The 25,425-nt window shown below is 40.0% G+C and overlaps 1 protein-coding gene across 3 annotated transcripts; it reads right to left on the bottom strand.

The window, feature by feature from the left end:
* Nucleotides 1–4,432: 4,432 nt before the first annotated feature.
* AFG2B (AFG2 AAA ATPase homolog B) lies at nt 4,433–24,423 on the bottom strand. 3 transcript variants are annotated; one of them, XM_058541505.1, is made up of 8 exons: nt 23,264–24,423; nt 22,076–22,261; nt 16,718–16,876; nt 13,928–14,137; nt 13,202–13,426; nt 11,693–11,827; nt 6,944–7,069; nt 4,433–5,453 (listed from the first exon to the last, which is right to left on the bottom strand). In XM_058541505.1, exons 1-8 carry the CDS (start codon nt 24,356–24,358, stop codon nt 5,286–5,288), a joined length of 2,304 nt encoding a protein of 767 aa, XP_058397488.1. In that variant the 5' UTR covers nt 24,359–24,423; the 3' UTR covers nt 4,433–5,285. The 3 variants fall into 3 exon arrangements, with proteins under 3 accessions (XP_058397488.1, XP_058397489.1, XP_058397490.1); XM_058541506.1 differs by having other exon boundaries at nt 11,693–11,823; nt 13,234–13,426; XM_058541507.1 differs by lacking the exons at nt 4,433–5,453; nt 6,944–7,069 and having other exon boundaries at nt 11,730–11,827; nt 13,234–13,426.
* Nucleotides 24,424–25,425: the final 1,002 nt, after the last annotated feature.

Here is a 25,425-nt window from a genome sequence, read left to right as displayed (position 1 = left end):
GCGGGTGGGCCGGGGGCGTACGGGACCTGCCTGGCTCGCTTGCCCCGCTCGGCGCCCGGCTCCCGGGCGCCCCCTGCAGGACGCCGTGCCCACAGACGCTGCGCAGCCAAACGCGGGCGCCGGCGCCCCCTGCCGCTCGTCCCGATTGTTACCTGCAGCCCGGCGCCAGCCCAGGCTGGGCGTGGGCGCTCCGGGTCGCTCCCAGCCGTCCCCGGCGCCTGCAAGGGGTGGAACTGGGAACAAGGTGCAAACCAACCTCTCTCACAGGGAATCTGGAAAAGCAGCCGCAGAGCCGAGGGTCCCGGGGAGGCTCCCAGGTGCAGGCAGGTAAATTAGAATTAATCCAATCACATTAAAAGCTCCAAAATGTGATGTAGCGCACATATGGAGATAATTAAAATTAAATTCTAACGTTCCTTTCAGAATAACTCCTATGGTATCCTGATTATTTCCATTAAAAAAAATCAGGGGGGGTCGAGGGAGAAGAAACAAAAAGAATCAGCTGGAAAGGTTTCCAAGATTTCATCTATGAGACAGACGACCCCGCAGGCTGGCTTCGTCTTGAGGCCCCCTTTTAACTCGCCGCTTAGCGAGCAGCCTTGGCGTGCACAGAGCATGCAGGCGGCTGCAAAACCACGGAAATAACAACAACAATTCCATTAAATCAGGGGCCGTGTGCCAGAATCTTCTCGGCATTTTTGCAAGGTATGTTATTTAGGCTCAGAGATGCTCTGGTCACATAGCCAATAAGTGGCAGAGATGTAATCAAACCCAGGTCCGTCTTGCACTCAACTTCACTGTTCTTTCTGCATCCAGCTCTTAGCTACTGCAGTTAAGACAAGAGAGCGCAAGCTCAGTTATTTAAAAACAATTATTTTAAAACTGTTTGAAGTTCAAGCTATGAGTTAACGTTAAAACGGAAACATCTTAATGTTCCCTGAAAAGGGCCACACCCAGCTCTGTTTCAACCCCATTTTAGTTCTAGACATAGGCTCTGCATTCAAATAGACCTGAGTTCAGAGCCCACCCCTGCCAGGCCTTATGAGCTCACTGACTTGGAGGAAACTACTTAACGTTTATGAGTCTCGGTTTATATATCTGTAAAATGGGACAAACCTAGTTCAGGAGGGACTTGGAAAAAATGTGAGAATGTATGTATGTAAAGCACACGGCATTCTGCCTTGCCTGTAGTAGGCATTCAATAAATAGTAATTATTGTTTGCAAAGATTTGTTTTATATAAGGTAGATCATAAATGTAGCTTCTTGCCCACTTATTCTGGCAAGAGTTCTTAATGTGTAACCCCAGAGCAGTAACTGGAGACATTTGCCCATTGGTTAGATTCACATCAGATACTTCTAAGAAAATTCAACATTAATGCTCCATGGTTTGTATTGAATAGAAATAGAGAACCCTCTTAATGCTCCTTCTGCAGGATGTCTAAAGCCACTTTTGTCAGAAAGTTCTAAAAAAAGAAAAAACCTCATTTTGTTTTTCTAGGAAGGGCGAAAGGAAGAATGGAAGAAATCTTACAGGAAAGCATCATGGCCCACAAATTGAAATGTGTAGCCCCTGCGTAGTAATGACCTTAAACTCAGAGCCCTGCTTTACCGATGTCATTAGTCTAGGCATTCTTCTGGGAATGAGGGCCCGGTGAATTTAAAAGATTAATAAGACACAAGTCTCTTACTTCAAGATTCTTACTATTTAGTGCCCATTAATAACTCTCCCTCCCCACCCCTGACAGATAATTAATTCTGACTAAGGAGGTCTGAGAAAACTTATCAAAGGTGAGGGTATTTATTTGAATATACAAATAGACAAACCAACTGTAAAAATACATTTTGGGGGCAATTAGAGAAACTTAAATACAGACCAGGTATGAAATAATATTAAAGGAGTATTGTTAATTTTGTTAGGTGTAATAATGGTATTATGGTTATGTAAAGAGATTGTATATGGAAATAATTAAGGGAGAAATATGATGTCTGGGATTTACTTTAAAATACTTCAGTTAGGGGCTGGCCCAGTGGCATAGTGGTTGGGTTCGCATGCTCCACTTCAGTGGCCTGGGGTTCACGGGTTCGGATCCTGGGTGCAGACCTACACACTGCTTATCAAGCCATGCTCTGGCAGCATGCCACCTATGAAAAGTAGAGGAAGACTGGCACAGATGTTAGCTCAGGGCCAATCTTCCTCAAGCAAAAAAAAAAAAAAAAAAGAGAGGAAGATTGGCAACAGATGTTTGCTCAGTGCCAATCTTCCTCATCAAAAAAAAAAAAACCCTTCAGTTAAAAAACAAATGAAGCAAATTTAGCAAAATATTAATAATTATTCAATCTAGGTGATAGGTATGTGGGAGTTTGTTATTCTATGAATCTACTTTTATGTATGTTTGAAAATGTTCCTAATAGAACGTTTTAAAAATTCACAAGTAGTATATACAATTATAATGTGCCCATAGAACCTTTAAGATCTGCTTATTTCTATTTGCAGCCATGAGAATTAGACCCAGAAAGCCACACTTGCACCTCTTTCAGTTAATGCCCAGGTTTATTTAGCTTGTGGGAGATGCAAGGTCAACGTGTAGTTTGGTCTTTCCCAGGATGACTAGCAGGCACAGCTCCCACCCTTCAAACCCTAGCAGGCCCCAAAGGAACCCACTCAGGACACTTCCCAGCATCACCCTCTGTGGCTGTTCCAAAGCCAATAATCCCTTGGGGGAGCTTCCCTACCCCACCCTAATTGCCAGAAACTTCTAGAACTTTCTCTAGCTGCTGAAACTGAGGCTTGCAGAGGCATGGAGCCATGGCTGCTTAGTTCCCACTCCAGGAATTTAAACTTAGATTTTAACCAGGATTAAAATAGCTCAGGCTTTATAAGAAAAATAGCATATTCTTTTATTAAATATTTTTTGTTGAAATTCTTTCTGCCCATCCTTCAGTGGCTGCCTAGTTTATCAGGTTTAGCAAATCCTGGATTTGCTAAATTTTAGGTCTGAGGGTGTACTGTATTGTTTAAAGTTGTTAATATGGCTCAGAAAAGAGTTTGAGCTCAATGTACAGGGAAAACTGTTGACACTTCCCAGGTGCTTAGAAGCTGAAGTGTTTTAATTTTCTCACCAATTAAGAACACAGCTTTTGGAAGTTGCCCAGAGCAATCTTGAAATCACATAAAACTGAGTCAAAGAAATCTTTGATCTGACTTCATCATTTATTGAGTATTTCAGTGAGAGGAGACACATGGATTTTGTCCTCAAGCTTCCAATGTTCTGTTGAGAAGTTACAGTTACAATTTAAAAAGACATTTTCAAATAAAAACTCAGCCTCTAACCAAAGTATGGATACTAAATTTCCAGCCTGACCACTAGAAACTTTTTCTAGAAAAAAACAAGGAGCCCACAGCTAGCATCTGAGTTAAGGAGTTCAGGCCAGGGTGCCTGAGGCCTTGGGACGGCGAAGTCTACACAGCTGCCTTGTCTTATAAAATCAGTAACTGATAGAGAACATGAATGAAAACTGTCAGAATTCTAATAAGGTTTCTAGGTATTTTCCCTACTACTCAAAAGCGAAGAGTCAGTATGTTAGAATAATTTGAATTGAATTATATTTCGTATCTATAATTAAGACAAGTCTTTTCCTTACTTATTCCCAAGTAGTGAGGTTTTGCTTAATCAATAGTCCTGGCTCCAGTCAGCAATAGGAAACTTTCCAACAACTGCTTAACACTTACAACTTCCTGTATTTCCTGCACTGTGCTCTGATCGCACCCTGTACGTCTGTGGAAGCACATCTCCTGGTTGTGCTTAATTCACTGCATGGTTTGTCTGAGGTCCGTGCTCCCAGTTGCCCCATCAGTGCCGGGTCTGTCCCATCACTACACTCCAACACCTAGTATGGCACATTGTGAGTGAAGGCTCAGGAAGATGCTTAACCAGATATTGTTAGGTGAGAAACACAAGAGTTACAATACCCCGCTTTTATCGTTTTAAAAAATTATTTATACGTGTATAAGTACTGGAAAGTTCCATACCCAAGTGTTTTCTTTGTGTTTATCTGTATTTTCTAGCATTCTAATTACTTTTACTAATTACTTTTTAATCCTAATTACTTTTGTAATAAAGGAAAATAAAAATGTACATATAATCTGTCCTTAAAAAGTACTTACAGGGCCGGCCCGGTGGCGCAGGCGGTTAAGTGCGCGCGCTCCGCTGCGGCGGCCCGGGGTTCGCTGGTTCGGATCCTGGGCGCGCACCGAAGTACTGCTTGGTAAGCCATGCTGTGGCGGCGTCCCATATAAAGTGGAGGAAGATAGGCACCGATGTTAGCCCAGGGCCGTCTTCCTCAGCAAAAAAAGAGGAGGATTGGCGGATGTTAGCTCAGGGCTGATCTCCTCACAAAAAAAAAAAAAAAAAAAAAAAAAAAAAAGTACTTACAATTACAAAAGGAAAAATAGTAGCTATACAGTGGAGAAACTGGACAATACCATAAACAAGTGATCAAAACTAACGTCACCAATAATGTGCAGATGTCACGCACCGCCAGCTGCGATCTGAGGACGTGACGGCACTTCTGTAGCGCTCCACTGGTGATGCATAACCTGTATCTGTCACGATGAGACACCAGACAAACACAAATCAGGAGCCAATTGTTCCATAAAATACTAAGTCTGCCTCTAATGGGAAAAAAATTACTATTGGAACAATGGATGAAATTCATTGGATGACAGATTAGAATATAGGATCAATGTTAAATTTCCTGCAGTTGATAACTGCACAGTGGTCATATAAGAAAATAACCTTATTTGTAAGAAATATACACTGAAGTATTAAGGAGATAAAGGGGCATGGTGTATAAAAGCTATTCTTAAATAGTTCAGAAAAATACTGCATGTGTGTGGAGAGAGAAAGAAAGAGTGAAAGCAAATATGGCAAAATGTAAAAAACTGGTGAATCCGGGTTAAGAGTATATGAGTTCTTTGTACTATTCTTGCAACTTTTCTGTAAGTATGAAATTATTTCAAAATAAAGTTAAAAAAAGCAATCAGTCAAAACAAAACAAAATCACCACCACCCCCATTACAAAATCAACACACATACATACATTTTCTTCCTAAATTATGGTATTTTAATATATCTTTTAGAAATAAGATAAATCTTAGCTTATCAGGCACAAGTTTTTTATTTACAGGAAATAACACACACACAAACTCTCAAAGTGTGAAGTCACAAACTGAAGCGCAAATTCACATTTCAATTAATCCTTGAGCAGCTGTGTAAAGTAATTTTTAAATATCCTCTAAGTTAGAAAATCCTTGTTTCTGAAATAAGTTTTTATATAAAGTTAAATCCTTGTGACTTAAGGATGGTTTTACAGTCTTAAGTGATTTTAGAAAGTGCTCTTGTTTCACTGTGGTTGCTTCTAGTCCATTTTCTTGCAGAGCCAGCAAGGCAGCCTATAAGAGATAAACAATAGGAATTAATTTGCTTCATTTTTGTTTTATAATATATGGTAATAATTTAAAATACCAATGCAAAAATCTTAGTCTCACTTCATAGAATTCCAATATTCACGACACTGAAACCATTAAGCTAAAAAGTTAAACAAAGTGATTAAAAGTCCTCTTAGTAGACCATCTTTCCTTTTCTAATTGGGAAAAAAGAGACAGCAAGTTGCAGAATAATATATACATTATGAACCCATCTATATATATATATATATTTTTTTTTTTTTTTTTTTTTTTTTTTTGTGAGGAGATCAGCCCTGAGCTAACATCCGCCAATCCTCCTCTGAACCCATCTATATATTTTAAAGATGAGAGACTATCTTCCTGACCTCAGAGTGGAGTTTTTAAACAGGACACAGCACTGATCATAAATGAACAGATCAAACACATACTCTATGACCCAGTAATTCTCTTTGTAGGAATATACTATACGAAATAGACACATACATACGTATACCAAGAGACATGTACAAAATTGTTCATAGCAGCATAATTCATAATAGCAAAAAAGTAGTAACCCAAATGTTCAAAAATAAAAGATAAATGTGGTATATTCATATTCTAGAGTATCATAAAGTTATGGAAGTGAACAAACTAGTGCTACACACAAAACCATAGATGAATTTCACCAACAGTCTTGAGTTACAGAAGCAGACAGAAAAGTATACCGTATGGTTCCATTTATATAAAGTGCAAAAGCAGGCAAAACTAATCTCCAGTGCTGGAGGTCAGGGGCGTGGTCCCCTCTTAGGATAGAGACTGGGAAGGCCCAAGGGAAGCTTCTGGGGTGTTGATAATGTTCTTTCTTGACCCGAGTGGTGGTTATACGAGCGTGTTCACTTTATGTTAATTCAATGAACTGTATCTTTATAATTTGTGCATTTTTCTGAATGTTATATTTAATAAAAGTTTATGGAAAGGGAAAGACCTACAATGGCTTCTTTTGCCCTCAAAATAAAATCTAAATGCCATAAAGTGGCTTACAAGGACCTGTGTGATCTAGCCGTTAGACACCTCTTCAACAATGTCATGTCATTTCTTCCCTCCAATCTCTGCCTCAAACACTCCCCTTACCTCCCTTAGCCTGACTAACTCCCTAATCATCCTTCCAATTTCAGTTCACACATGCCTTCTCTCAGAAAGCCTTCTCTGACACTGTTAAGTCTGGATTGGTGTCCTTCCTAGGGGCTCCCACAGCACCCTAAACTTCCCCAACTCACGGTATATTTTCAACTGCCAATTCAGTATTACGATTTGCCTCTCTGTGCGCCCCACCATCAACCTGTAAGCTCTGTAAGGGAAGCGAAGAGGCCGCATCTGTCTCACCTTACATGGTGCTGGCCACATAGAAGTCTTTCAGTAAATACCACCCAGTGAATGAAGATCTGAATAAATGAAGAAATGTTTTGAACCATAGGTTTCTTCACTAATTAACTTACTTCTCTACAGAGGTTTCCAAGATCAGCTCCAGAGAAAAAACAGGTTTCTGCTGCTAGGTTTTCTAAGGAAACATCAGGCTCTATTGGCATATTTTTTGTACAGACTTTCAAAATAGAAAGCCTGCCCTGGAACAACAACAAAAATATGTTTATAACCTTATAACATTTATGTTTGACACAATGCTATATTCAACATTTCAAGTTAGAATTTCCTATCAAATTACAGCAAAAGTACATATATTTAAGATCAAACAGTAAGAAAGAATCGCTTCTTCTGAAGAGGTAAGAAAGAGTAACTTACCAAGGGCTCATATGACAATGGTAAAAATAATGACATCATGATAAACTTTTAATATTTATATAATTAATTTTTAAAATCACCAACCATAGATCTATCTCTTTAAGAGACATGATGAATCTCTCTTTTGGGTGCAAACAGAGCCATGAGACATGGTTTAAAAACAAATGCATGAATACCAAGTATCTTTTCTGACCACAACAGTATGAAACTAGAAATCAACTATAGGAAGAAAATCAGAAAATCCACGAATACGTGGAGATTAAACAAAATGCTACTGAACAATGACTGGGTCAATGAAGAAATCGAAGAAATCAAAGAAATCAAAAAATACCTGGAGACAAATGAAAATGAAAATACGACATGCCAGAATTTATGGGATACAGCAAAAGCGGTTCTAAGAGGGAAGTTTATAGCAATACAGGCCTATCTCAACAAATAAGAAAAATCTCAAATAAACAATCTAACAATGCACCTAAAGGCACTGGAAAAAGAACAACAAACAAAGCCCAAAATCAGTAGAAGAAGGGAAATAATAAAAATCAGAGCAGAAATAAATGAAATAGAGACTAAAAAAAATAGAAAAAATTAATAAAACCAAGAGCTGGTTCTTGGAAAAGATCAACAAAATTGACAAACCTTTAGCTAGACTCACCAAGAAAAAAAGAGAAGGCACAAATAAGTAAAATCAGAACTGAAAGGGGAGAAATTACAACAGAGACCTCAGAAATACAAAAGATTATAAGAGAATACTATGAAAAGCTATATGCCAACCAATTTGACAATCTGGAAGAAATGGATAAATTCTTAGAATCATACAACCTTCCAAAACTGGATCAAGAAGAAGTAGAGAATTTGAATAGACCAATCACCAGTAAGGAGATTGAAACAGTAATCAAAAACCTCCCCCAAAATAAAAGTCCAGGACCAGACGGCTTCGCTGGTGAATTCTACCAAACATTCAAAGAAGACTTAATACCTATCCTTCTCAAACTCTTCCAAAAAATTGAGGAGGGAGGGAAGCTCCCTAACTCATTCTACAAAGCCGACATTACCCTGATACCAAAACCAGAAAAGGACAACACAAAAAAAGAAAATTACAGGCCAATATCACTGATGAACATCAATGCAAAAATCCTCAACAAAATATTAGCAAATTGCATACAACAATACATTAAAAAGATTATACACCATGATCAAGTGGGATTTATTCCAGGTATGCAAGGATGGTTCAACATTCGCAAATCAATAAACGTAATACACCACATTAATAAAATGAAGAATAAAAATCACATGATCATCTCAATAGATGCAGAGAAAGCATTTGACAAGATACAGCATCCATTAATGATAAAAACTCTGAATAAAATGGGTATAGAAGGAAAGTACCTCAACATAATAAAGGCCATATATGAGAAACCCACAGCCAACATCATCCTCAATGGTGAAAAACTGAAACCTATCCCTGTAAGAACAGGAACAAGACAAGGATGCCCACTGTAACCACTCCTATTTAACATAGTACTGGAAGTCCTAGCCAGAGCAATCAGGCAAGAGAAAGAAATAAAAGGGATCCAAATTGGAAAGGAAGAAGTGTAACTGTCACTATTTGCAGATGACATGATTTTATACATAGAAAACCCTAAAGAATCCACCAGAAAACTTTTAGAAGTAATAAACAAATATGGTAAAGTTGCAGGATACAAAATCAACACACAAAAATCAGTTGCCTTTCTATACACTAACAACGAAGTAGCAGAAAGAGAAATTAAGAATACCATCCCATTTACAATTGCAACAAAAAGAATAAAATACCTAGGAATAAACTTAACCAAAGAGGTGAAAGATCTGTACACTGAAAACTATAAAACATTGCTGAAAGAAACTGAAGAAGACACAAAGAAAAGGAAAGATATTCCGTGCTCTTGGATTGGAAGAATTAACATAGTTAAGATGTCCATACTTCCCAAAGCAATCTATAGATTCAATGCAATCCCTATCAAAGTTCCAACAACATTTTTCACAGAAATAGAACAAAGAATCCTAAAATTTATATGGAACAACAAAAGACCCAGAATAGCTAAAGAAATCCTAAGAAAAAACAACAAAGCTGGAGGTATCACACTCCCTGATTTCAAAATATACTACAAAGCTATAGTAACCAAAACAGCATGGTACTGGCACAAAAACAGACACACAGATCAATGGAATAGAATCGAAAGCCCAGAAATAAACCCACACATCTATGGACAGCTAATCTTCGACAAAGGAGCCAAGAACATACAATGGAGAAAAGAAAGTCTCTTCAACAAATGGTGTTGGGAAAACTGGATAGCCACATGCAAAAAAATGAAAGTACACCCTTACCTTACACCATACACAAAAATTAACTCCAAAAGTATTAAAGACTTGAATGTAAGACCTGAAACTATGAAACTTCTAGAAGAAAACATAGGCAGTACGCTCTTCGACAACGGTCTTAGCAACATATTTTCAAGCACCATGTCTGAGTGGACAAGAGAAACAACAGAAAAAATAAACAAATGGGACTACATCAAACTAAAAAGCTTCTGCACAGCAAAGGAAACCATCAACAAAACGAAAAGACAACCTAATAATTGGGAGAAGATATTTGCAAACCATACATATGATAAGGGCTTAATCTCCAAAATATATGAAAGACTCATGCATCTCAACAACAAAAAAACTAACAACCCAATTAAAAAATGGGCAAAAGACTTCAACAGACATTTCTGCAAAGAAGATGTACAGATGGCGAACAGACACATGAAAAGATGTTCAACATCATTAACTATCAGGGAAATGCAAATCAAAACTACAATGAGATATCACCTCACGCCCGTCAGAATGGCTATAATCAACAAGACAGGAAACAACATGTGTTGGAGAGGATGTGGAGAGAAGGGAACTCTCATACACTGCTGGTGGGAGTGCAAACTGGTGCAGCCACTATGGAAAACAGTATGGAGAGTCCTCAAAAAATCAAGGATATAACTACCATATGATCCAGCTATTCCACTGCTGGGTATTTATCCAAAGAACTTGAAAACACCAATGTGTAAAGATACATGCACCCCTGTGTTCACTGCAGCATTATTCACAATAGCCAAGATTTGGAAGCAACCTAAGAGCCCATCAAGGGACGAATGGATAAAGAAGATGTGGTATATATACACACAATGGAATACTACTCAGCCATAAGAAACGATGAAATCCAGCCATTTGTGACAACATGGATGGACATTGAGGGTATTATGCAAAGTGAAATAAGTCACAGGGAGAAGGACAAATACCGTATGCTTTCCTTCATTAAGTAGTAGATAATAACAACAATAAACAAACACATAGAGACAGAGATTGGATTGGTGGTTACCAGAGAGGAAGTGGGGAGAGAGGAGGGCAAAAGGGATAATTTGGCACATGTGTGTGGTGATGGGTTGTAATTAGTATTTGGGTGGTGAACATGATGTAATCTATGCAGAAATAGAAGTATAATGATGTACACCTGAAATTTATACAATGTTATAAACCAGTTATAAACTGCAATAAACAAAAAATTTAAAAAAAAAATGCATGAATTATCAGACACAATTAAAAAACATAATAGACATTAAAAATGTTTTTTCATCCTTTCGAAACTTGATAAAAACCCAAGGAAGGAAAAAATTCGTTCTGTCTGTCTTTCACCATTCCCTGCCAGAGGCTCTGGATGTTAAGAGCAAAGGATTTACTGATTCTTTGGCTGTGGATACATTTTGTAATCTCTGTATCAGATTTCTCCACTGTAAAATAAGGATGCTGACCCAGATAATCTCCAAAACCCTTTTAACACGTCAGGATTCCTCCACTCTAGTTGCAAAATAATACTGAGTAGACTCAACAAACGCAGTGTTTTGAATCTGCTACAACACTGAAATAACTACCTTACTTTTAAGCTTATGTTTCTCTGAAAACAGGGCCGGAGTACCCAGCAAAAGCAGATCAAAATGATGATTTATGGGGACCAGACCAGTGGCACAGTGGCTAAGTTCACACGCTCCGCTTCCTTGGCCCGGGGTTCACAGGTTTGGATCCTGTGTGCAGAGCTACACACCGCTTATCAAGCCATGCTGTGGCAGGCGTCCCTCATATAAAGTAGAAGAAGATGAGCAGATGTTAGCCCAGCAAACATCTGCTCAGCAAAAAGAGGATTGGCAACAAATGGTAGCTCAAGCCTAATCTTCCTCACACACACACACACACACACACACACACACAAAAAAGATGATTTATGAAGTACCACCAGACAAGGAAGAATGCAGAACCCAGTGTAAGACACACACCATGGACACCCACATCCAGTTTGGGATTCAGTTCTGCCAGGATCCTTAGATCTCAGACAATGTTGTGTTGTTAAGAATGAGCACAGAGCAAATGCATGCAATAATTACCTTTTCATCTGGAGGCGGAATATAAATAATCTTATCTAATCTTCCAGGCCGTAACAAGGCATCATCTAACACGTCAGGTCTATTTGTTGCCGCAACAATCATGACATTTTGATTAAAAACTTCTTGTAACTCTAACTGAGGGAAAACACACAACACAAAGTTGTGTCAATAAATTGTTAATTAAATGTATCTTTTTTTTTAATAACAAATCTGAAGGCCCATTTATTTTTAAATAGGGATATCTTTTTCTTGGGACCGGAATGTTTATACTCCTATCCAGACCACCTTCTCAATATCAAGGTACCCCAGAAACAAATTATTAATCAAAGGCCTACTTTCTGCACATGGTGAAGGGAGTGGCAAGTCCTGAGGGACATCTCGCCATGTGAGAACCAATGAAAAGTTATACCTTTATACTCTCCTTATACCACAGCAGAGAACGTCTACCTGGTGACCTGAATGCACCTGAGCCCCAGTGAATGCCTACACCTTAAACGGACGATGTGAAAAAACAGCACATGACTAACATGGAGATGTATGGCTGTGAAAAGTCTTGGTTCGCATGTCCTTGAAGAGGGAGATTTACTTTACTTTTTATTTATTTTTCTTCCAGAGGCAGAAATATGACAATTAACATAACTTGCAGGTATGTAAATTCTGAATGAAGATAAGAAATATCTAGAAGCAGTCAGGCAAGGCCTTACACATGCTAAGCGTTCAAAATTGTTTGCTGAACTGAATAATCAGAGCAGTCCTTCAGTGATGTGCTCTCTCAAAGCAGTGAGTTCTCTCTATCTGCAAGGATTTTAGCAGAGGCTGGGTAACCACCTGTCAGATGCTGTAGAAGGAATTCCTGCATTATGAGGAGATTTGATTAGATAACCTCACGGGTCACTTTGAATTCTAGTGGCATATGTTCCTAAGGAGCTGTAAGACTCTCCTTCCATGGAATGATTTTAAAAATGGGAAACAAGTAAGAACAAGAAAAGAATAAAAGAAAAATTACTGTCAGGAATTATTTAAGGACACCAAACTCTACCTGGAGAAGGCTCAGAAGGGAGGAAGGGGACTTCCAAAGGTCATTCTAACTTCATTATAACCAAGGAAACCTACTCAAGAAAACTGGAAGTTCTCAATTACTAAGATTATTGGAAATAATCATCTGTTTTGTTTCATATAAAAAATTTTAGAAAGAAATGAACACTGGTTTTTCAGGATATAGAAATAAGAAGAAACTCCCTTCCCCATTAGCAATATGTAAAGTTATGTTTCTAAAACTTAGGAAAAATAAAATTCACATTCATATATATCTAATATAATTTATTATAAACTTTACCTCACCTTTCCAGCTAAATTACAATTTTTACCAGCTCTATAAAAATCCTAACAGGGTCAAATTGAAATTATATAATTCTTTCTATGAGATGAATCCAGCATAGGAAAAGCTAGTGCAGATGCATTCTATTTAATGTTGACCTGGATTTTGGGTGTATTCTGGCTAATAAATACCTCTTCATTTTTTTTCAGCTCCTTGTATTTACCCTGTTGATCTGATGTACTTCCTCTTCTCTCTACCGTCTTCAGTCCAACACCATCTAATTCGTTCAGGAGAACAGAAAGAAGACGCTCTTGAACATCATATCCTGTTTTGCTGATTGATCGAGAGCCCAAGATTGAATCAATTTCATCCAAAAACACAATTGCTGGAGTATTTGCTCTTGCTTGTCGAAATACCTTTTGTTAGGAAAATAGAAATATTAAAAAGCTATACTCTGTGCCTTTTCATGTCAATGTATGTTTTCTGCATTACTAATTATAAATTTAAAAATGTAAAAAGAAGAAATTCCAAATGTCTAAGAATTGGGGAATGAATAAATAAAACAAGAAACAACAGAGTCTTATGTAGGGATTAAAAATTATACTTTCGAAGAATATTTAATATTACGGAATTTTAAAAGTGATAATGTTAAGTTAAAAAAGTCACAATAAAGATATGTATATGTCCTGCCCAAGGAAACAGAAAGACAAAGGAAATTTACCAAAATGTTAACAGTAGGTAGAGGAATTATATAGGATTTCTTATTTATACTTTTCTATATTTTCTATAAATAAATATGTATAACTTTTCTAATAGGAAAAAAGCCACTTATTTTTAAAAAATAAGGTTTATCTTTACGGCATGAAATGAAAATTCAAAAGTAAACTTAACTACATGAGGAAAACAAACAAACCAACCTGAGACAAGACTTTTTCTGAATCTCCAACAAAAGGTGAAAAGAGATCAGCTCCGCTCACTGAAACAAAAGAGCAATGACAGCTTGTGGCCAGGGCCCTCACCAGGGTGGTTTTAGCACATCCAGGGGGACCATACAGGAGAACTCCCTTTGGTTGTGTCAGGCCCAGCCTAACAAATTCCCGAGGGAACTTCAGAGGCCATTCAATGCTCTACAAGTACACAAAAAGAGACAGTTGTTTTAGTATAACAACAAAACATCAAATAATTCAGTAAATGCATTTTTTCATTCAACAACTCTCAGGTACCTGTTAAGAGCTGGATGTGCAGTCCATTCTCCACACAGCAGCCAGTGATCTTATACCTGAGTCAGGTCACATCACTTCCTGCTTCAATGACTTCCCGTCAGAATTAGAATACAGCCCAAATCCAGACTCCTTACCTACCACTACTTACAGGCCTTACGTAACCTGACCATCACCCCAACACCCCAGTTCAGTCCCCTCTCAGGCTCTTTCCCTGCTCTTCTCTCTGCCTGAGCCCTCCCTCCAGATCTTTGTGTGGCTATCCCTCATTATTCAGGTCTCAGCTCAAATGTCATTTCCTTGGGGAGGTCTTCCTTAACCACTGTAGTTAAAGAAGACCCTCCTCCTCCTAGTCACTCTACGCTACTGCCCATCTTTTACTTTTGGAGCACTTATTCATTCACTCTCTGAAATTATTACTTTTCCATGTTGGGTTTGTCATTCTGCTCCTGCTAGAATGTAAGCAAAGTTCACTTCTAAATCCCCAGGACCTAGAATGACACCTTCACAAAATATACACTCAATAAATGATAACTGAATACTAAATAAAGCCTCCCTACTTCTGAAGTAGATGGTTTTGTTACCATCATAATTTAACAGATGCAGAGACTCAGGCTTAGAAAAGTTAAGTAACTTGCCAGGGTCATGTTGCTAGTGAGGTGGCAGAAAAAAGACTGACCCCAGGCACTGTCTTAACTACTGATATATTGCTTCTACAAAAGAGGGATAAGACAAGATCCCTACCCCTAAGGAACTGATATTTTAGTTGGAGAGACAGGCTTATAAACTAACAACCAGGTCAGAGAAGGGCACTCCACGGAGACGGAACAATACAACCAGAGACACATGAAACCGTCTAATTCATCCCCCAGCAGGAACAGAAAGCAATGGAGCAAAGAATGAAGTGGAGGTAGGAGTCAGATCACACTGGGCCTTGAAAGTTTTAGTCAATATTGAGGAAGCGGTATGTAGAACGGACTAGAAGGAAATAAAACTAGAGGAAGGGAAACCAGTTAGAAGCCTCTTACAATGATTCAGACTACAAAAATAATAAGGCAGTACAGATGGTATAGAAGGGATGGATTTGAAACATAAAATGTAATTGTATTTTACGCAGAGACTATGTTCTAAATCCAGAGGGGAAGCTGCACGTGTGTATGATGTGACTCGTGTTGAGAAGACAGGTTCCTGACTCAGGGGATGGGGCGGCTGGCTGTATTCACTGAAGGAGGGAACCCAGGTGCAGAGATGGAGCTGATTAGCTGAACTCTGGACATGCTGAGTTTGAGATCCCTGGGAGTTGTCCAGTAGACAGGCAGCTAAGTAGTTCTGATGATCAAAAGAACGATCGACACTGGATATAAAGATTTTTGAGTTAACAGTTTTCAGGGGACAGTTGAAGCATTGAGATCATAGACTTATTCAGAGAATGCAAAGAGGACTCCCAGGAGCTTGGAGCTCTAACATTTAAAGCAAGAGAGAGAAGTATTCAGAAAGGCAAGAAAGTTTAACATCTCAAAGCTAAAGAAAGAATGTTTCCAACAGGAAGGTGCAGCTAATCTCTCTCATGTATTTTGTGAAGATTAAATGAGACAATGCATGTAAAACATTAGGGCACATTATAAACGTGCTTATCCACGGACACAAGGATTATAGTGTTCAATGTAGATATAGCTCCTAGTTAAGACGAATAAATTGTAATTGATACTTATAAATCAGTCTTTTGTATGTGTGGTTAGAGATACCTAGTTCTTTACGGCAGGATCACCCAAACGTAAATTGGCAAAGTCAATTTCTGAAACTGAAATGCAGGTAAGAGGATCTGGAGAGTTGTGTCTCTCAACATCCACCATGAGAACCAGTACCAAGTAGCCATCCAGGCCATAGTGACTGTTTATTCTAATTTCGGGCTTTTACCAGACCCAAGGCAAAATCAGAATCAAAATCTACGAACTAAGAATTTGTATTTTGTACAGCCCACGAACTAAGAATCATTGTTACATTTTTAAATGCTAAAAAAAAAAAAAAGAATAATAATTTGTGACGTGATGAAAATTATACGATTTCAGTGTCCATAAATATATAAGCTCCATCAGAACACAAGTACTCATACGCGTTGTCTACACTGCTTTTGTGCTACGACGGCAGGGATGAGGGGTTGCAACAGAGACCATATGGCCCACAAACCCTAAAATATTTAGTATCTGGCCCTCTACAGAGAAAGTTTGCTAACTCCTGTTCTAGATTATAAGCTCTTTAAAGCAAAAAACAAACAAAAAGAGGATGAGGTTGGAAAAAATGAAAAATGGTATTTAATGTGTATACAAGTCCAGTTAAATAAGGGCTGAAAAGTGACCACTGGATTTACATGTTAGAATCCCATCAGTGAAGGCAGTAAGAACAGTTTCAGTGTAGCTTGTTTTCATCATAAATATACTACCCTTAAACTGTAATATTCTACTGGCTCAAGCAGACTCTCTATTTTACCTGTTTTAACTTCAGTTTTACATCTTCAAGGCCACCAATCTGCTCCCAGCCAACAGGCTTTATGTCCATTAGTCCAATGACACTTCGAAATGATGAAGGTTGAATCTTTTTAAAAGCGTCAAAAAAGTCTGTTTCATCAATCATCGGATTGTCCTGATTCTGAAGAAATACATCCAAAAAAAGTAAAATCAAACCAAAAGTTAGGTGGGCCTTTTTTTGTGGTACACAAGCAGGGTTACTTTTTTTTTGTAAATCCTCTTTTGAATTTGTAAATTTTGTTATCATTATAAAGAAATTTATACACATAGTACACAGAATTAAATGTCTCTCTCACCCAACTCCCACTAATAGTCATCCCCAGAGGATGTCAACCGTTTCCTGTGTATTCTTCCCATGTTTTATGACAATAAGCATATGTATACCCTTTCAAACAGATACACAGATGGGACGATACCGTACATATTAATTTGTATTTTTCACTTATCTTACAAATCTTTTCATGTCAACTAATATAGTTCTACCTCACTCTTTTTGATAATTGCATAACACAGTATTGTATGAGTGTACCATAATTTAACTACATCCTTCTGTTTAACCTTAGGTTGTTTCCAGTCTTTTTTTTTTTTTATTTATTTTTTCCCCAAAGCCCCAGTAGATAGTTGTATGTCATAGCTGCACGTCCTTCTAGTTGCTGTATGTGGGACGTGGCCTCAGCACGGCCGGAGAAGCAGTGCGTCGGTGCGCGCCCGGGATCCGAACCCGGGCCGCCAGTAGCGGAGCACGCGCACTTAACCACCAAGCCACGGGGCCGGCCCTCCAGTATTTTGAAATTAAACAAAGCTGCAACTGAAAGTCCTTGTGCACATGTTCAAGTATTTATATAATTTCCTCAAAGCAGAATTACTAGGTTTAAGAGTATGCACACTTAGAATTTTGACAGCTATTCTAAACTGTCCTCAAAGCTGCACCAATAACATGAAGCTGTTCTCCCTACACCTCTCTGACACTGGACATTACCAAACTTTTAAATTTCTGCCATTGCCATTGTGAGAGAGGAAATGATACTCATTACTGTGTTAATTAAATTTCTTCAATTAAGAGTGAGGTAGAGGGAATGACGGAATTAGAAAATCAGCTTTTTTGCAACCATCATAGTAAAGGCTGTTTGGGGCAAGAATCATCAATGGATGCTAATGTAGGGGAGGGAAAGCTTGCCGTGAAGCAGGATATTTGCACGATCTCAAAGGGTCTCCTCACAGATTTCTTATTAGTTGCAGAGAAAAACAACAGCTATATAGCAGATAACTGGACAAATCCTTGACTGGCTGATCACATCAGTCACCAATTAGAGGCATCACCAATGAGGGGCAGGAGGATATCTTGTGTCTCCACCTGTGACACCCTAAGAAGGACACACTATCACTCATGTAGTATTCCCAATAGGCATGCAAAACCTGAATCTGGCTATGAAGAAACATTAGACAAACCCAAATTGAGAGACATTCTATAAAATCACTGACCTGCATCCTTAAAAATGTCAATGTCTAATGTCTCACATACAAAAAAAAGCTATAGGAGTGTTCAAGATTAAAAGAAACTAAAAACTACACGCAACAATTATCCTGGACTAGATCCTGTACTGGAGGAAAAAAATGCTAAAAAGATTGAGACAATTCCCAAAATCAGAATATGTCTCAATTGTAGATTTGACAACATTTTGTATCAATGTTAAATTTCTTGAATATAATGATTATACATAACCATACTACGGTCATGTACGGGACCATAGTGTTCTTAGGAAATAGACATTAAAATATTAAGGGAGGGGCTGGCCCCGGTTAAGTTCGGTGCACTCTGCTTCCACAGCATGGTTTGCGGGTTCAGATCCCAGGCGTGGACCTACACCACTCGTCAGCCACACTGTGGCACCAACACACATACAAAATAGAGGAAGATTGGCACAGATGTTAGCTGAGGGCTAACATTCCTCAAGCAAAAAAATAGGAAGATTGGCAACAGATGTTAGCTCAGGGTGAATCTTCCTCAACAAATAAAAAGAAATATTAAGGGATAATGGATTATGATGTATGCAATCCATTCTCAAATAATTCAGAGAAATAAATAATGAGTATACATATACATACAGAGAGAGAAAGAAAGAGAATGATAGAGCTCATCTGGCAAAATGCTAAAAACTGGTGAACTTGGGTAAAGGACTTAGAGGGAGTTCTCTATCTTGCAACTCTCTTTGAAGTTTTAATTATTTCAAGATAAAAAATTTTAAAAAAGAAAAAGAACTGAAAGAGACTAATTTTTAAAGAAAGTAAAGATGAGGATTCTTCATGTTTATTGGCCACTTATAATCTTTTTACTATCAACTACCTGTTCATATCTTATTACCCATTTTCTCTTGGATTGCTGGTCTTATTGATTTGTGCGAGTTCTTTCTATATCAAGGAAATTGGTCTTTTTGTCATGGCTAAAAGTATTTTTCCCAGTCTGACTCATGTCTTACCTTTGCTTACAGTATTTTTTTGTTATTCCAAAATGGTCAAATTAGTAAATCATTTCCTTTTTGGCTACTGGGTTTTATGTTATGCTTAGAAAGGCTGTCTTCACTCTAAGATTCTATCTTCGAGAATTCTTGCAATTTCCTTGTTCATTCTAGTGAAGCAGATTTTTTGTTACAGTTAAAAACTCCCTATATTTCTATTTGTAATATCTGTATTATATATAAGTATTTGCCCTCTTATATCAAATTCTGAACATCTAGTTGTCCCAAAATTCCCACTTGCAATAACAAACTATTTTATTCCATTTATGTAAGATTATATAAGTGAATATATAGGTATAGAGCTATTCTGAACAGCGTAACTAAAAAATGTTAATAATTATAATCTCTGGGAGGTGAGATTTCAGGCAATTTTTACTTTCTTTATAATTTTTTATCTTGTATAATTTCTCACAAAGAACACTATTAAATAATTTTTTAAAATAGCTTTTTTTTTTTACTGGCTAGCAGTGTTAAATGTTGGGTACCTGAATACTAATTAACTTTTAGTAACTAACTAACTAACATTTGAAAATCCCATTTATACTTCAAGATCACTTGTGTGTACATTATTTCACTTGATTCTCATAATCCTTTCAGGCAGACAAAATTCTTTCCTCTCTGCGTGTATATGTTAAACTATATTTCTAATCCCTTAACAGGAACACTTCACAAAAAGTTGAACAAATTTTATTGTGTCCCTTGTCTGCCCTGGCACAGACAGAGGCAGCTGCCTGGAGGCGAGAGAAGAAAAAGATGGAGCCAGTACCTTCCCAGATGCCTGTGTCCCTTCTTCCTTTTTGCCTTTCTTCCTTCCACTTCCCCTGGTTGTTTATGAACTGAGCCACCACCTGTGGCAACTACGCCTGGGCAGGCCCCTCCTGAAGTAGCAGTGGGCTCCACCCTAGGAGACGGCAGCTGGCTGGTCCACCTAAGCCAAGGTGCTTAAGGTCAAACCTGGAACTTCAAAGCACAGGCAATCCTAAATGTAAATCTCCTTTCCCATCTCCTGGCATGCTTGTCCTCCCCTCAGAAGGCATATATTCTCACACCTTTACACATGGGACTTGTCATCAAATCTTCAAGCAGTTTTGGTTCTAAATCCAGAAGATGAGGACTTACAAGTTCACATAACTCCTTCCCCACCTTCGGGGTAAGAGCAAAAATAAAAAAAAGGAAATGAGGAAGGATGGAAATTATCTAGGTAAAAAGGTTTTCAAAAGTTAGCATGATAAATCATCCTTTTATAGTTTAAACAAACTCAAAATTGGGTCTTAGAAATTATAAGATCAAAGGACAACTTTAATGTTACAATAGAGATTAAAAACTTTGTCCCAGAATCCTCAGCATGCTGAAATTAATTTTTTTCTGAAAGAGTTTAGGGATTCAGGATTATGTGTTACATACAAACTGAACAGATTTTCCAATCCATAGTGTTGAAAACTATTATACTTAAGCTAATATCCTAAACATTTTTAAGAAAGGTGGTCATGAATTAAAGATGTGACTGTTAAAGACAAATTTAAATAAAATTCCAGGCATCCAAACTTCTCCTGGGTTAGAAAAGGTTATTTTCCCTACAAGATACTTATAATAACAAAGGGAAAAATAGTATCTTGACAATGTAGAAATATCAGAGATACCACCTTATCCAAGAAATCAAAGTTAACTTCACTAGTAACAGGACAGAGGTATCAACTGCTAGCTAAGAGATGCAATGATAAGAACACAGTATCATTTCTGTGACATTCCTGCCAAAAACGCAAAACCTGAATCAAATCATGAGGAAACATTAGTCAAACCCAAACTGTGAAATATTCTACAGAATAACTGCCTCGTACTCTTAAAAAGTTAAAGTCATAAAAGAAAGAATGAAAAGAAAGTCTTCTGAAAGACTCTAGAAGAATGGTTCTAGATTAAAGAAGATTAAGAAATCATGACAACTAAATGCAACGTGTAATCCTGCATTAGAAAATAATTTTTTCTTTTTTCCTTTTTAAATTTTTGATAAAAAAAAGGAAATCAGTGGGACAAATGGAGAGATTTGGATAAGGTCTACATTGATTAGGTAAAAGTCTCATGTCAGTGTTAACCTCATCTTGATAATTGCACTGTGGTTAAAGTCCTTGTTTTAGGAAACACACACTCAAGTTTTCAAGGCTAAAAGGGCATCATGGCTGCAGTATATTCTCAAATGTTTCAGAAAATACACACACACATATATAAACACACGTGAAGAGAGAATGATACAGCAAATGTGGTAAAATGTTACATTTGAAGAATCTGGGTGAAGGATACATAGAAATTCTTTGTATTATTTTGGCAACTTTTCTCTAAGTCTGAAACTGCTTCAAAATAAAACAAAATTCAAAAGAAATATGTTTGATTCTTCTGGAGCCACACTGTCTTTTTTCTGGCTGCTCTAGGCTTTAGCACTAGGGAATTACTATGAGACTGGGGGAAAATGCCCTGGGTAGACCTGCAGGACTCAGCCCTCCATCCCCACTTTCAGTCATATACTATCTATATGGAGCTGAGATGTAAAAATACACAGTCGTCCCTTGGTATCCGAGGGGGATTGGTTCCAGGACCACCGCAGATACCAAACTCCGAGGATGGTCAAGTCTCTTACTCGGCCCGGATAAGGGAACCCATACGCAGGTACAGAGGCCAACTGTACGTAAGGAAACAGCTGTGCAAAGTATCAAAAGTTCCAAGCAAATATACTTACCACTTTTTTATTCCCAAATTAATTTGTTACATTAATAAAATGTTTAATGTAGATGGTCATAAATCAATACTTTTACCTTCTCACTATGAAGCAGAGCGTGCACGGCAGCCTCCCTACAGAGTGCGGTCAGGTCAGCGCCAACATAGCCAACTGTCATTTCTGCAAGGAGGCTCAAATTGACTTGACTGGAGATGGGCATCTTCGAGGTAATCACTTGTAGAATCTCCTTTCTTTGTTTAAGTGTGGGAGTCCCAATGACAACCTATACACAAAGCAAAAAAAGAAAAATTAAAGTTTACAGTTTAAAGTATTACTTTTTATCCTCACAAACATGTATAATATTTAGTGAACAAATCTGCAACTATTACTAAGTAGTCTTAAGCATGCTTAGATTCTGAACATGTGAATATCCTAATTTTCCAGAGGAGTAACACTGGCTAGAAAGTTGCACAATGAAAATTATATGTCATTTAATAAGTTTTTATTTGTCATTTTTGAGACCCTAGCAAGTTCTAGGAGCCAAGGATACAATAGCAAACCAGATAATCTAGGTCCCTGCCCTTTCAGAGCTTATTCAGGTGACAGGTACTAGAGGGTGCAAGGAAGAAATCCATTCAAGCTCTGAACAGATTAGGCTAAAAGCAGGCAATTATCTTCTCTTTTTAAAATCCTACCACAAAGTTCAAACATCACTTAAATTAACCACTATTCAAACTATTTAATAGAAATCAATAATCAAGTTAGGACTGAAGCTTATAAAACAGGACAGCTTTGAATACTCAACCTTCCTGGCAACTCAGTGAGCAATTGTGGGTACTTTCTCCACTGCGGGATGGGATGCTGGCATCCTGACAAGGAATGAATAAATCCAGAAGAACTAATGTCTGCTCTGATTAGTTCTTCCCTGCCTTCTCCCTTTTTATTTCAACAGTTACTTCTTGAGGCTGTCCCTCTAAATTCTCATTCCAAATCCGTAAGAGTTTAATACACATGTAGCAGACCTAGTCCCTTAAAGATTAACATTACTGATAACAGTACTCATCCTCAGGAACTGAAAGACAAAACTAATCCCTAATGGCCACTTTGCTTCTCAGGACAATTTGACTCTAGGGAAAAACAGGTCCCGGCTCAAAGATCATATATGGACAGAGAAATGTGTTCTCTGCGTTACAAAGACCCCCACTCCAGCCTCACCGACTCTCAACCAGGGCCAGAAGAGGCCGAGGATCCAGAGGCAAAGGGCTAACCGACCGGGCCTATTTACCTCTCGGTCAAATCTCCCAGGTCTGCGCAGCGCTGGGTCAAGCGCATCCGGCCGGTTGGTGGATCCCACCACCACCACCTCGCGGTCTCCACCGATGCCGTCTAGCAGCGTCAACACCTGGGCCACCACGCGGCTCTCGGGGGCTCGGTGTGGGCCGCCCCGCCGGGGACACAGGGCGTCGACCTCGTCCAGGAAGAGGAGGGTGGGCCCGCGGCTGGCCAGCTCCCGGGCGCGCTGGAAGACCCGCCGCACGTTCTCCTCGGTCTCGCCGGGCCGGGCGCCCTGCAGCGCGGGGGCGCTCACGGCCAGCAGCTCGGCGCCCGCCTCCCGGACCACGGCCCGCACCAGCTGGGTCTTGCCCACTCCGGGGGGGCCCGCCAGCAGCACCCCGCGCGGCACTGCGAGCCCCAGCGCGGCCACGGCGCGCGGGTAGCGGAGCGGCAGGCGGAGGAGCTCCCGCAGCGAGTCGGCCGCCTCCGAAAGGCCCCCCAAGGGCACCTCGGGCTGCGGCTCCGCCTCTGCCGGAGGCTCCTCGCCGAGACCGATACGGGTGCGAGGGGTGACCAGCCCGGCCGGCTCCGGGCTGGGCGTCCCGCTGACGATGTGCAGGGCGGCCACCGGGCCGGGGGCGCCCGGCGGAGCGGCCACCACGTGGCCCCGGGAGACCGGTCGGTTCCTCAGCAGCTCCTGCGCCGCCTCCAGCACCGCGGCTGGATTCGGGGCACCGGGCGCCCCCGCCCGCTCGCGCAACACCGGCCACACGGTGAGGCGCTGAAGGGGCGGGCAGGGCACCAGGCGGAGGCAGCTCAGGCTGAGACTCCCCCGGGACCCCGGCGCCCCCACCGCCGCCCCGCGGCTCGCGCACTGCGGGTCCAGTTGCACAAAGCCGTCCGCTCCGTCCCGCCGCGGCCAGGCGGTACAGAGGCAGGAGCCGCCGTCAGGCAGCGAGATCTTCACCGCCGAGCCCAAGTGCGCGCCCAAAGCGCGGAGGGCGCTCGGGCCCAGGCGACAGCGCTGCGTGCCCCGGTCCCTGGCGTCTAACGGTAGCAGCTTTAAGAGCGGCCCTTCGGGAGAGGGACCTGAGTCCGGAGCCATTGCACACGGAGGAAGCGAGGCCAAGCAAAGTGCGGTAGGAATTCCACTCGGGCCGGAAAAGCCTGTACACCGCGCTTCTCGGCCGGAAGAAGGTGACGCGCATGCGCCAGAGAAGACACTCAGTTGCTAGGAGGCCGAAAGGGCCAATCGGAAAGTTAGACAATGCTTCGGCCTCGGGTCTATAGACAACGCTTCGGCCTCGGGTCTAGTTTGTTGTGGTGTCCGGTTTGATGAAATGCAGTCGCCCGTTCCAGAGCTTAACGGACAGGGTCTTTGTTACAGGTGTGTGGGAGGCAGCGTAAGCTAACTTCACTGGGTCATTAAGCATGTACCTTGGTGGCTTGGGGAGTCACGGGCATAGCGTACTCTTGCTCTGGCTCTCGGACTCGAGCATCACCACCTGCGCCTTTGGAGTATCAGCATAGAGACTGTGCTATTTTATGAAGAAACCTCGACTGTCCCCATGGGTACAGTATTTTGGAGTGCTTTGGTGCTAATGTCTTAGGTGACTTGGAGTAACTGAGAAATACAGCCTTGGCGCCTTCCATAACCTGGGCTCCAACCTGTTTGGAAGGTCCATGCGTGCCCTTCGTATAGAAAAGCACCAACAGCGCAAGAAAGAAGTACAGTGTAGCATTTAAGTCCCTTGGAGAGGAGAGAGAAGGAAAATCAGACCATCTAATGTATTTGTAGCACAGTACATTCTGTTCAGATTCCTGATTTACTCCTTTGAATGTTCTTTGACGTCTTAATCATAACCTTTTCTGTTCATGTGATAAATGCTTATTGCTTGTTTGAGGCACAGCAGTACTAAGTCCTGTATTAGAGATGATGCTTGTCTACATTATTAAGATTACTGCCTGCTGTTCTCTTTCCACCTTTCCTTTCCTCTCCCCGCAGGGAATTTCCTCTATATCAGCTGGAATACATTTCCTATCCTTTTTAATTCTGCTTATCAAAAAGATTGCTGATTCCATGAACTGAAAAGTACCAATTAAAACACCAAAATGTTGAACCACAAGAGGGAGTCCAGAACCAGATAAGCCCGAAGGTCGCAGGATTGTTGA

This window comes from Diceros bicornis, chromosome 5 (assembly GCF_020826845.1).
Source record: "Diceros bicornis minor isolate mBicDic1 chromosome 5, mDicBic1.mat.cur, whole genome shotgun sequence".
Lineage (NCBI taxonomy): Eukaryota > Metazoa > Chordata > Mammalia > Perissodactyla > Rhinocerotidae > Diceros > Diceros bicornis.
This window is presented reverse-complemented; position numbering and strand designations above follow the sequence as displayed.

What these genes read in the sequence shown, in the direction of transcription:
- AFG2B (XM_058541505.1), bottom strand. Translation starts at nt 24,358, where the DNA reads ATGGCTCCGGACTCAGGTCCCTCTCCCGAAGGGCCGCTCTTAAAGCTG. An exon ending in CTGGGAGATTTGACCGAGAG is followed by an intron (nt 22,262 to 23,263) that starts GTAAATAGGCCC and finishes CTTTGTGTATAG; the next exon opens with GTTGTCATTGGGACTCCCAC. An exon ending in TTGGAAACCTCTGTAGAGAA is followed by an intron (nt 5,454 to 6,943) that starts GTAAGTTAATTA and finishes TATCTCTTATAG; the next exon opens with GCTGCCTTGCTGGCTCTGCA.